This window comes from Schistocerca cancellata, chromosome 9 (genome assembly GCF_023864275.1).
Source record: "Schistocerca cancellata isolate TAMUIC-IGC-003103 chromosome 9, iqSchCanc2.1, whole genome shotgun sequence".
NCBI classification, from domain to species: domain Eukaryota; kingdom Metazoa; phylum Arthropoda; class Insecta; order Orthoptera; family Acrididae; genus Schistocerca; species Schistocerca cancellata.
The window spans coordinates 144,541,299-144,554,393 of record NC_064634.1 but is presented as its reverse complement, the minus strand read 5'-3'; the positions used below and the strand labels follow the sequence as shown (position 1 = coordinate 144,554,393).

Sequence of the window (13,095 nt, the reverse complement as noted above, 5' to 3'; positions counted from 1 at the left end):
CGTTCTGTAGATTCACAATTTGCACCGGCTCAGAAAGCCCGCGCTCAGTGTGTTTCATATATCATCGGCAGAACCCGGTCACATGACATGTGACACACATTCTGCTTGTGATCTTTTTGGTGCCATTTCAGTCAATGCTTTGTATTCATAGCGTGTTGTGTGAGCTGAGCAGCAAACAGTTTGTGTGTCTAGTGAGAGTGTGTCTTCAATATAACTTTTTTAAGCTTTCATCAGTGGACATGAGTGAAAAGTGAAAGAACATTTCTCTGGAAGTGAAGTTTTCTGTTATTAAAAAAGTGGAGGCATCTCTTGGTGTGAGTCACGTGGAGCTAGCAAAGCAATTTGAACTGGCCCCCTCAACACTACTATGAAAAACAGATCGTCGATAATGGAAGGGTTTGAGAACTGTGGAAATTCGAAACATATGCATGTGAAACCATTGATTTACGATGAAATGGAGGAAGTTTTATTAACTTGGTTTCAGCAAGCACACGCTGCAAACATTCCTACAAACTGAACTATTCTGAAGGAGAAGGTGCTTCAAATATCACTGCAGTTAGGAATGGAAAATTTTAAGACGTCTAATGGAAGGATTGATAAATTTTGACAGCATCATGGTGTATACAAAGCGGAATGTGGAGAAAGTAAAAGTGTGGACGAACCAACTGTAACTCAGTGGATGCAGACTCTCCTTAATCTGATACATGGCTACAAACTGCGTGACATTTATAACACTGACAAAACCGGCATGTTTTTCAATTTAATGCTGGATGAGACATTTACTTTTCGTAGGGAAAATTGCCATGGCGGTGAGAAGAGCCAGAAACGTCTTACCGTTTTGTTGTGTACAAACGCCGATGGCAGTGAAAAACTGAAACCTTTGGTTATTGGGAAGCCAAAAAATCCGAGGTGCTTCAAAAACATTTCCATGTTTCCGTGCAAATATACAAACAATGCCAAGGCATGGATGACGAGTGATATATTTTTACTTTTTCTCAGAGAATTTGATGCCAAAATGGGGAGTGCTGCAAGAAAAGTGCTGCTGTTTGTGGATAGATGTGCAGCACATCCACCAGACGTGTCCTTTCTGAGAAATGTGAAAGTAATTTTCCTGCCACCCAACTGCAACCTTTGGACTTGGGAATAATACACACCCTTAAAGTTAAATACAGGACAGCCCTTGTAAAAAAAAAAAATAATAATAATAATAATAATAATAATAATAATAATAATAATAATAATAATATTATTGATGGACCAAAGAAAACCGGGAAGCCAGCAGAGCTCACAACTGAAGCTGAATATTTTACAGGCAATGAATTTAATTATGTACTCGTGGAGGGAAGTCAGTGCTGAAACTATTAAAAATTGTTTCACAAAAGTGGATTCTGTGAGAATTAGATGGCAGCTCCTGTGGAAGATGTTGCAAGTGATTTGCAAGAGTTTCAGGAATTAATAGGCAGTTATTCTGTCACATTTGAGGACTTTGTGGCTGTCGATGACAATGTGGCAACCACAGGAGTACAAAGTATTGAGGAGCTGACTGCAGAGCGAAGCTTTGAGAATAATAGTGGTAGTGAAAGTGACAGTGACAAGGAAGATGACCCTGTGCCCTCATATACTAAGGCAGCTGAAGCCTTTGAAGCATTCAGGAGATATATGATGGCCCATAGACTTGAGGACAGAAAAGGCAATAAATGATTGCCATACAGTCAAGAAGAAATAGAAAACAAACATGCTTGCATGAATATTTTAAAAAATCATAGGTATGATATTTTCAGATTGCATAGGTTCCTAGAGTTTTGTTCAAATTTAAGTTCCATTTCATAATTTAATTATTAAAGTAATTTTTTTGTAACATTCTTTTTTAATCTGTACTACTTACTGTGTTTTTATGTAATATGAGCAGTATATCATAAACAAAATTTGGCTCATATTCTATAATTGGGTCAACTGAAGAACGGGATACCACCTGTCAGCTTTGGACAATGATGTCATATCTTAAGAATCTGTTATAACTTTTTACAGTACAAACTGATACATTTACTTTCACCCATACACCTACCGGGCCCCATGTTTTAATTACAAAATTCTAGTTATTTGATTCATTGATCATTTGCAATGAATATCATATTACGGTGTTGTGAAAACTTAAAATGTCATCTATGGCACCATTTGTCAAAGCTGATTAGTGGTATCCCTATCTTCAGTAATGCCCTATAATTATTATTTGGAAGCCTTCCTCTTTATAGTGTTTTCGTCTATACAATGTTCAGAATTTGTGGTCCCTTGAAAAAAGTTATATAGAGGTTTCACTGTATTAACTGTCCATATGAGGAACTTTTTTCCCTGATGTGTGGAACTGCTTGTACCTACTATTATCATTTGTTTTCATTAAGGAACTACCTTACCTGTTATACAGCTTAAAATATACAAAAATACATTTTCGAAAGGAATTCATACTAATAAAACACATGGTACCTTACAGGAAAATTCTCAAAATTCAGCGTACCTGAGAACAATGCGAAAGCGATTACCACGCAAATCACCAAGTCGTAGTGGCCGCTGATGAAAACTGTAATTACCCATCTCAACACCTCGCAGGCTTCGACTAACATTCACCAATCGTTGAGGTTCCACTTTCCAAACACACATCAGTTGACTTGTTTTGGCACGGCGATCCTTCATTCCTGCATATGTTATCAAATTTGGTTTCACTCTGAAATTATGTAGAAGTAAACAATTAGTTCAATCCAAAGAAGCAGCGCGCGCGCGCGTACGCACGTATGCACGCACGCACGCACACACGCACACACGCACACACACACACACACACACACACACACACAATCATCTTATCTTATCATGCAGTAAGAATCTAGCAACGTCCCCACATTCTTCTTGCTATTACAAGGAAACAATCTCGCCAAGTAACTAAGATAAGTAACAGTTCATTCCCCATGATTCTCTCCAATTATTTTCATTACCAATTAAAAAGGAAAACAAAGAGGTAAGAAAAACTGAGTTATGTAACATGAACTGCACTTGCCCAACCACATATCGTCGCCTTCATGCCACAACGAATGTTCATTATTTCAGTTTTGAGAAACATGGGAAAACGTTTCATAGTCTTAAAAATCAAGTATGCCAACTTAAGAACTTGATTTGCACCTGATTTATTGTTACCACATTTACAAATGACACTGTGCATTCATTGTTGTGGAAATGTCAAGACATACTGAATTTTTGCATACATACTAAAAGTAAACAGACATATCGAATGCCACTCCAATTTCACTGCTTCAAAATGAAGAAGAGAAACTCCCAACCAAAGACTGAATCAATAAACAGTAAACAATTTAATGCAAAGAAATCTATCATCTGCATCACAATCCTCGTCTACATCAGGTTCAGGCTACGCATTACGCAGTCTCATTGTTTAACGAACTGTCGTCATATTAATTTCCATTCCCCACATAATCATTGCTTCCCACACATAACGAGCAATTCTTAAGTTTTGCTGCTGATGCCAAAATTGTGTGTGTACACCCTGGGACTGATATTTACTGAAAGTTGTTACTTCACGACATGGCCTTTCCCATTCTGTCTTATGAAAACTCAAGGAGGTTACTTCTGCCATAGTGCAGCAGGCAAACATTCTGCACTGGAATTCATTGGATGTCCTCCTGATCACTGCACGGTACAGCACAGGCAGTACGACAAGGATTCCTTCTGCAACTTCCAATGATTTGTGCCTATCCTACTTAGTAGTACACTGATACATACATCCTTTTCTACTCTTATCTGAAATGAATACTCAATCTTCCTTTTTGAGTGACCTGTTTCATAAAATGTGTGCCAAATTGACTAAGTCTGGATAGTTCTTGCACAGAACAATACACAAAGACACAAATATAGAGTTGTTATCCAGACCCATCTTTCAATCAAGGCTGTTCAGAGTTACTGATCATCAAGAAGTAATGTGCATGCTCATTCTAAGCTACAATGTTGAAATACGGTTTGTATATAATGAACAGATGTTTTAAATGCACACCTGAGAAGTTATTACTCACATTGTTACATGTAAAGTAATTAAATAATGCTGAAATATGCAAAATCTCATGTTAGAAAATTTTGAAGAATATCCAATAAAGGTATGAAAACATTCATATGTTTGTACAATACACTGAGGGCTCTTATCCATTTGACTTCTATGGATGTGCTCACTGCATCCCATGGTGAGTGTGGCTTTGTCATTGCCTTATACTGCTAGTGTGAAAGACAATGTGTTCCAGCCACTACCTGCATACTATTTTAGCCACACCGTACAGCTTGCCTGTGTTGAATATTCCTGGAGTGCTGCGTGTGACAACTTTTGTCTGCTGCTGTGGGTTTCGACATGCTGATACAAAATAAGTGCAGTTATTCTGACATGTTTTTTACTTTAAAGTTGCACCAAAATGAATTACTGCACAGAAAAAAACACGGGAGTGTCAATATTGTTTCATGACTAAGAATTACAAATTTCCTAAAGTTTTAGTAGGATTTCAGAAGCCTATTACAAAATCGGTGTGTTGCCTTTAAATTAGCCTCAGTAACTTTGTTGTTCTATAATTACTCTTCCACAAAATCTGCTCTCCTTCATATATTTAAACTCTAATAACTCAAGAACACGATGAATCTAATCATTGTCAGTCATTGGGCACCACAGCAACAACATTTTAGCTCCATGTTTCTCGATTCCATTTCATGAGACTGTAATTTTATGAATGATTTGTTTCGTATACAACAGCGTACTGAATATTCTGTCACAGGAGGACATACTGCCAAGTGATGCAACGAGAAGTGGTGTGATGAGGTTACTCTGTCCTACGTACGCAGTGCAGCCGCGTTACACAACCTGTCAGAAATGTGCCTGAATGGACATTCTGGTCACTATGAATATTTAACCATCAGATTTTAAGAAAACTATTATGCAAGAAAATTTGACTCTTTCACATTTTACAGCCTGATATCTTCATTCGATAAAGAACAGGATTTCTTTTCGTTATTCATTACTGTGCTGAAATCACTCGAACCATTGCATGAAATTTTAAGAATTTAAGAACTTAAGAGTGAACTAAAAATATATATGGCACAAAAATTGTGTTTTATTCATTTGTGATTAGATGGTCAGCCATCGCCGTGTACGAAACATAGTTAATATATAAAAATTTTAATTAAAGGTGAGAGCAGAGCAACCTGTTCCCAAGATTTTGGGTTTTATATCTATGGGAGGCTTGCGCACCGATCGCCCACTGCTTTTTCCATGCACAATGTGAATTGTAACACACACCTATTTCAATATATCAAAACAAGGATTGTTCAAATAATAGCACACAAAGAAAGTAGTATTCACCAGAAAAAAATACTTTGGCACTATACACATTACTATTTGTGATATTCTCTGAGAGTTACTTGGCTTTAATTAAAATCTATTAGATATTAAATCACAAGATTTAACTACTAAATAACTACTTTTTTAATTATTTCAGTTTCCATCAAGACTATTATAATCTTTAGAATGCTTTGTAGCTACACATAATGATATTGCCTGACAACTAATCCCTCCAGCAACATTACTGAACTGGTCTTTAATTGGAGGCATCTGATCCTCTACTACAGTTTCTTGTATCATCTGATGTCAAGTACAATGTGCAACTGCCTGACATCTTAATGATTTCCTCCTCTGTACAACTGTAATGGTGCCATTTACTCAGTCAAAAATGAAGACAAAAACAGCAACACAAATAAGATCACAGCAGCAAAGGCAAACAGACCAAACACGAGAAAGCTACTGAGCACTCAGGATGGAAATGCAGGTACTTCGGCACTACCAGACTGCTATGGGCCTTGCAAATTAATGTCTCCAGAACACACAGAGCCCTGAGCATCCAACTGTCTTAACACATTGAGAGCAGACAGGAGGCAGCAAGTGGCCACACTCAATTTCATTCAGGGCACCTGTCAAGGATCAAAAGTACATGTAAATGTGTCCCGAGGACGTAGCAGCATCACATGTCAACACATCCACAGCAATCAAGGATTTTCTCTCTCAGCAATCACTTCTTTCATCTCTGGCACGATACGTCCGAGTGGAAAAAGATGAACTGCACCATGGTTCAGAATCCCCCCCCCAATAACTGGCTGGATAAATCTGATGAAGGAAAGAGAATACCACCTCCATAGGATCAAGACTGGTAAAGCACTGTGGTGTTTGAATTGATATATATTTTACCTTCTTACCTGATATAATGCCTCTCAAAACTTCCCAGAGAAGTTATTATACATGTCACTGAGCAATGTGAAGAACACTAATTATTGCTTTGTTAGTAGAGGTCCTAAAGAAATGATCAAATCTGACAGGCTATCTAGTATCATTTTCTCTGTAGATTATGCGTTAGGTACCATCCAGCTTGATCAAAGTCTCAGCTCCCATCGAGACATTTTTCTGTTCATTTACTGCATGAGAATTAGGTTTGTGAAGAATGTAATTATCAGGCAAAAAATGACAAAGATCAGAGAAGGAGGAAGATCAACTCTTTTAAAACACTTAGTTGTTGTGGCTCAGTGGAAAACTTAACAAAATCAGTGTACACTACTGGAAATGTGTCTGCACCAAGCCAAAATTTGTTAAGTGATTACACCTTGTGTTACCTTACCCACAAACAGCAAAGGTTCCTTATAAAATTTTGTGAAAATCACTGGTCCACACACGCTAATATCAAAGACCACTCCAATTAATGAAAAACTTGTGCCTGCTAAATTAAAAACAAATACTCATCAATAGAGGAACATAACCCTTGGCACATACAGGGTGTATACCTGGGGGAAAGCGAGTTTTGGAAAGACCTTTGATGCAAGCAACATGTGCACTGCATATTTTTACATTACAAAAGTAAAAACACGAATTCCACCAAATACAGCACAGCAGCTTCCGGAGCACTGAAATATGGATGGCAATGCGCTTTCATAAGCCAGTCACAACTCATGTCATGTGATGTTGCCAGCCAGTGACAGGACACATTCAGAGCACAGGAGGAGTGATGTAGTCAGCCAACAGTAACATTAAAGTATTGTGAACAAACAATTAGTCAACACAGTAAATTAAGGCTCATACAGTATAGTTAAAAGAAAAACTAAGCTTTCACATTTAATATTTGCAATCAAAAATTTGTTGCTTTTTTTCCGAGAGAGTGGTTAGGCAGGATCCTAAGAGCACAGCTTAAATTGCAGCAGCTGAATATTGTGAGTTACTGTATTTACTTGAATCTAAGTTGCACTTTTTTTCTGGTTTTTGTAATCCAAAAAAACCACCTGCAACTTGGAATCGAGTGCAAAGTAAGCGCAACTTCTGAAAAATGTTGGTAGGTGATGCCACAACTAACTTCTGCCATCGAATATATGTAGCGCTACACAGGCAAGCTTTGCAGGCACAAAGATAAATACTGGCACCAAAACCTCTGTGTGTGTGTGTGTGTGTGTGTGTGTGTGTGTGTGTGTGTGTGTGTGTGTGTGTGCGTGTGTGCGTGTGTGCGTGTGTGTGTAAAAAAAAAAAAGAAAGAAAGAGGTAGAAGACGAGCTTTTTCTCCGCCCCGAGTTTTGACTACTGCATTTCATACATTACCACATGAAGTAAATAGAAATTCTGCATTGTTCATCTTCAAATGTAGTAGCCTTCCAAATATTCGTAGCAACAAAATAAATTTCTTTACACAAAAATACCAATGATGCAAAAGGCTTTAAGATTGTTGCACGAGTTGATACGTTGGGGCTCATTAAGATTTCACATAGCGGCACCTAGGGCTTTGTGGAATTTTGTGAAGTGCTTGTTGGTGTTAGTGAACCACAATGAAGCGCTTTCATTACAGTGCCAAATTCAAGAGGGGAGTTATTTCTTTTGCAGAACAAAGTTCTAATCGTACTGCAGGTCCGCGATACAGGATTGACGACAGCAACGTCAGGCGATGGTGACTGCAGAGAGACAAACTATTTGATGTTCAAGTAGCTGGAAACCATTTAGTGGGCCAAAGCGTGGCTGGTATCATGCACTAGAAGTGATTTTAAATGAATTTGTTAAGGAACAATGTCAGAAATTCCTGCCTGTGAACGCCAAAATTTTAAAAAAATAAGGAACATGAAATTGCTAGAGAGCAAAAAATTGAAAAGTTTAAAGCTAGTTGCAGCTAGACTGATCTGTTTATGAAGCACTGGGGTTTCTCACTTCAGAGGCAAACTTCAGTTGCACAGAAGCTGCAGAAAAATTAAGAAGAAAAACTTGTGGAATTTCAGCGCTTCATAATTAGGCGGCACACAGAAAAGCAATACCTTCTAGGTCAGATGCTGACTAAACTCCCGTATATTTTGACATGCCATCAAATTATACGGCTGACACCAAAGGAAAGAAAGACATCTACATCTACATGATTACTCTGCAATTCACATTTAAGTGCTTGGCAGAGGGTTCATCGAACCACAATCATACTATCTCTCTACCAGTCCACTCCCGAACAGCGCGCAGGAAAAACACTCGAACAGCGCGCAGGAAAAACAAACACCTAAACCTTTCTGTTCAAGCTCTGATTTCTCTTATTTTATTTTGATGATCATTCCTACCTATGTAGGTTGGGCTCAACAAAATATTTTCGCATTCAGAAGAGAAAGTTGGTGACTGAAATTTCATAAATAGATCTTGCCGCGACAAAAAACGTCTTTGCTTTAATGACTTCCATCCCAACTCGCGTATCATATCTGCCACACTCTCTCCCCTATTACGTGATAATACAAAACGAGCGGCCCTTTTTTGCACCCTTTCGATGTCCTCCGTCAATCCCACCTGGTAAGGATCCCACACCGCGCAGCAATATTCTAACAGAGGACGAACGAGTGTAGTGTAAGCTGTCTCTTTAGTGGACTTGTTGCATCTTCTAAGTGTTCTGCCAATGAAATGCAACCTTTGGCTCGCCTTCCCCACGATATTATCTACGTGGTCTTTCCAACTGAAGTTGTTCGTAATTTTAACACCCAGGTACTTAGTGTGTTCTTACATCAGGGGGTGAAAAACAGCAGATGTCCGCCATGCTTGCTTGCACAGCAGATAGACATAAATTACCCCCATTCATAGTTTTCAAGCAAAAGACTTTACCAAAATTGGATGTGTTTCAAAAAACTGTAATTGCATGAGCAAACGAAACCGGGGGGTTTTCGGAGGACATGGTGCTGGAATGGATTAGGTGTGTGCGGAATCGTCGTCCTGGCACAATGCTTGGTTTACACAGTCTGTTGGTATTTGATGCGTATGCAGGCCATACAACACCTGCAGTAAAACGAAAATTAGAGGAAAGCAAAACTGACTCGGCAGTAATTCCAGGTGGGATGACATCAATTCTGCAACCATTTGACTTCTGTTTGAGTAAACCATTTAAGGACAAGCTTAAACGCATGTACACAGACTGGCTTTCGAAAAGCGACAGACAACTGATACCAAAAGGACATGTAAAATGTGCAAGTTTGTCGCAAGTGTGCCAATGGATTTATGATGCATGGAAGTGTGTTCCAAATCAGACTGTGCAACAAGCATTTCAAAAATGTTCAATATCCATTGCACTAGATGCTCTGTATGAAGACATGAGCAACAAAGAATCGAGTGACAGTGATTCAGAATCATAACTGATATTTTAAACATTTTGTATAAGATGTATCACAAACGTAATAAAATTTTATTTTAAATTTCAGCATTTAATTTCTAAGTAATTTTCATTCTTATTCTATAAGTCTTGCTACTCTGCACTGCACAGGATAGAAAAGCGTGGAGAGCTGCATCAAGCCAGTCTATGGACTGAAGACAACACACTCTTCATTTGGAGTCATCACTAAAAATCCACTACGAAAATCCGACTGGCAAGACTGTTTGGGATGTATGTCAATATGGCCAACTCTACGTTCTGATTTTTTTCCTACCTGTGACAAGAGATGGTTGCTAATAGGAACTTTTATGAATCGTAAATCACATGCAGTATTCTCTTCACCATAAGAAAAATACGGATGTAAACATTATGCCATGTATTCTTTCATGTTTGCTGTATCTCATTTAAATCCTGTCTGCCTAATAAACTACGAAACTGGAGTGAGACAACAGCAAATGCGGAAGAACAAACATATCATGTCATGTCATGCTTATATTCGTATTATTCTTATGCTGAATAGTGATACAGTCAGAAATGAAGCACGGCAACTGACTAGATTTTTAAATCTAAGATTTCTGTGCAGAATGTAATGTACTAAAGAGGCATCTGCAAAGATTTTCAAATGGAGAAAATTTTTCGCTAAACTCTCGTTCAGAACATCATCTATCACATGCAGTCTATTTTTGGTTCTTGTTGATCATTATCAAAGAAAGCAGCAGTGTAAGTAACAACAAACAGCAGTCCCTTGCCATTGTTTCACTAATGAGACAGCTCCTCTTATTTTTTATTGTAAGTGGAGGTGGCGTGCATAAAAGCAACCCTCGCTGCGAGCGGCAACAGGTCGTAAAACACTCATTATCCAAATGCGACAAACAATGCATGACAGTACAATAATCCATTTTCAGCTTAGAGTGACGTAAACACCTATAACAAAGAGCGGCACTTACCAGATCAAAGCCAACTAAGCAATCGATTCAAACCAGACGAAGCACGTGACAAAGGAAGGGTATCCTACAAATACGGATGGAGTGCCTGATGCGTAGCAATGGCTACCTGGTAAAAATTAACTGCTAAGCTTATCACTCAAACCAAACTACTGTAGCTGTATCTTCATCCATTCGACCTAAATTGTGTCTCATGTTACAACGGACCAACTTTGTTTCGATTTGGAGGTGCAGTCTAAAACTTTTCTCTCCCTTGAATTTCGCGTCTCAAATTTCAGGTGCAGATTAGATTCGAGACCAGCTTAGATTCGAGTAAATACAGTATAAGCAAGCACTGATTTCTTTGAATAAAAGGTGTCTTGTATCAAAAGTAGATCACAAGGAAAATCAGATGAGACTTGCTTAGAACTACAAATTGGAGTGGTGATTAGGTGATTCCAGGAAAGTATATTAACTCTGAACGATAGGTCCCACAATAGTCAAGACTATAATACAATAAATGATTATTATGTTTGGTTTGTGGGGCACTCAACCGCGCAGTAGTCAGTGCCCGTACAAAGTTCGAATTTTGACACAGTCCAATTTTTTTCACAATCCAGTCTAGCCACTGTCACGAATGATGATGATGATGATGATGATGATGATGATGATGATGATGATGATGATAACACAAACACCCAGTCCCCAGGCAGGGAAAATCCCCAACCCGGTCAGGAATTGAAACCAGGTCCCTGTAATCCACAGGCAGCAACACTAGCCACTAGATAATACAAGAAAGCAAACATGGAATGATGTAGAATAAGAAGTTTTAAGTAATTTTATAACTGTGAGATGAGGGAATAAAAATATTCACATGAATAGCAGCAATAAATTGAATTCTATTTTTTTAAATTATAGTCACATACAATAGCAACACCTTACTAGGATCCTGAATTTACCTGTCATTCCTTCACTTATCTTCTGATTTGAACATTACAGGCAAATTCAATTACTTTCCTACTAACTTATAGATTTCTTGAGTACACGAGTATCACAAGGGTTATCTGATATGAAACCTGTAATGTCAAAACATTCTTATTTATCTCTGCCAGCAGTTACTATAGGAGTGAGCAATCTTTCTTTAAATTTTAGCTGCAACATTGCTTCCCTTTCTCATTTGTGTTCTTAACAACATTCTGAAAAGTTTCATTTCTGTCAGTTGGTAAATTAGCATTCTTCTTAGTTCACTTATTACCACAGGCCTCCACCTATTTCTTTTTATAGCTTAAGAATTGACTAAATTAAAATAATTGTTCAAAACGATGCCCCACCAAAACTACAAACCTTAGTCTACTTGCAATGAGGTTAACAGTTTCCATGGTGTCCATATTTTCTTTGTGTAGAATAAAGTACACATACTCCCCACCTCTATCTGCTGGCCACGGCACAGAACGCCTCTCCTGCTTTCCTGTAAAAAAGTTAATTTCACTTCAGACATCATGCAAATGCCAACAACACTGCTTATTAAAATTTAGTGGGAGATAAATCATTTTGTTAAGAAATGAGTAATCCAACTTATCTGTGTCATATAAAACATATTCCTGGCAAAGATATATTGTGAAAGAAAAATGTTACATGTGATGAGTGTAAATGTTTACTTGCAAGTTGTTAAAATATGCAAACAGGTGGTATCTATGACTAGGTAATTTTGTTTACGAGACACTATACAGAGTTATGATTAAAAATCAGATAACAATGTAGGTAACTGAGTATCATAATTTTCATATAAATTAAGCAATTTAAGCAACACACACCACTTGCTGGCATACTAAAGTCAGTGGTGACTTTAATCTACCGTTATGCTGGAAAAATTATACGTTTAAAGCCGGCGGCAGGCATAAAACATCATCCGAAATTGTACTGAATGCTTTCTCAGAAAATTATTTCGAACAATTAGTTCATGAGCCCACTCAAAGCATAAATGGTTGCGAAAGCATACTTGACCTCTTAGCAACAAATAATCCTGGACAAATAGTGATTATTCTGAGGAATACAAGTTAGTGACCACAAGGCAGTTGCTGCTAGGCTGAATACCGTAACACCTCAAACCATCAAAAAGAAACGCAAAGTATATCTATCTAAAAAAGCTAATAAAATGCTCTTAACGCCTTTTAAAGAGAGAGTCTTCACTCCTTCCAATCTGATCATGTAAGTGCAGAAAAGTTGTGGAACGTTTTCTAAGAGATAGTTTCGACAGCAATTTAAAGATATATACCACATAAATTAATAAGTGATGGTACTGATCCCCCATGGTACACAAAACCCGTCAGATAATTGTTGCAGAAGCAACGAAAAAAGCATGCCAAATTTAAAAGAACGCAAAATCCCAAGATTGGCAAAGTTTTATAGAAGTTTGATATTAGCATGCACATCAATGCAAGATGCTT

At 37.9% G+C, this 13,095-nt stretch overlaps 1 protein-coding gene across 1 annotated transcript in view; it reads right to left on the bottom strand.

Moving 5' to 3' along the window:
* The window catches only part of LOC126100948 (uncharacterized), a 149,349-nt gene that overhangs the window by 119,588 nt on the left and 16,666 nt on the right, over positions 1 to 13,095 (bottom strand). Inside the window, exons 5-6 of the mRNA XM_049911609.1 lie at positions 11,993 to 12,116; positions 2,513 to 2,719 (exon numbers count right to left, since the gene is read on the bottom strand). Coding sequence (XP_049767566.1) covers positions 2,513 to 2,719; positions 11,993 to 12,116 — 331 coding nt within the window. The remainder of the gene's footprint in view (positions 1 to 2,512; positions 2,720 to 11,992; positions 12,117 to 13,095) is intronic.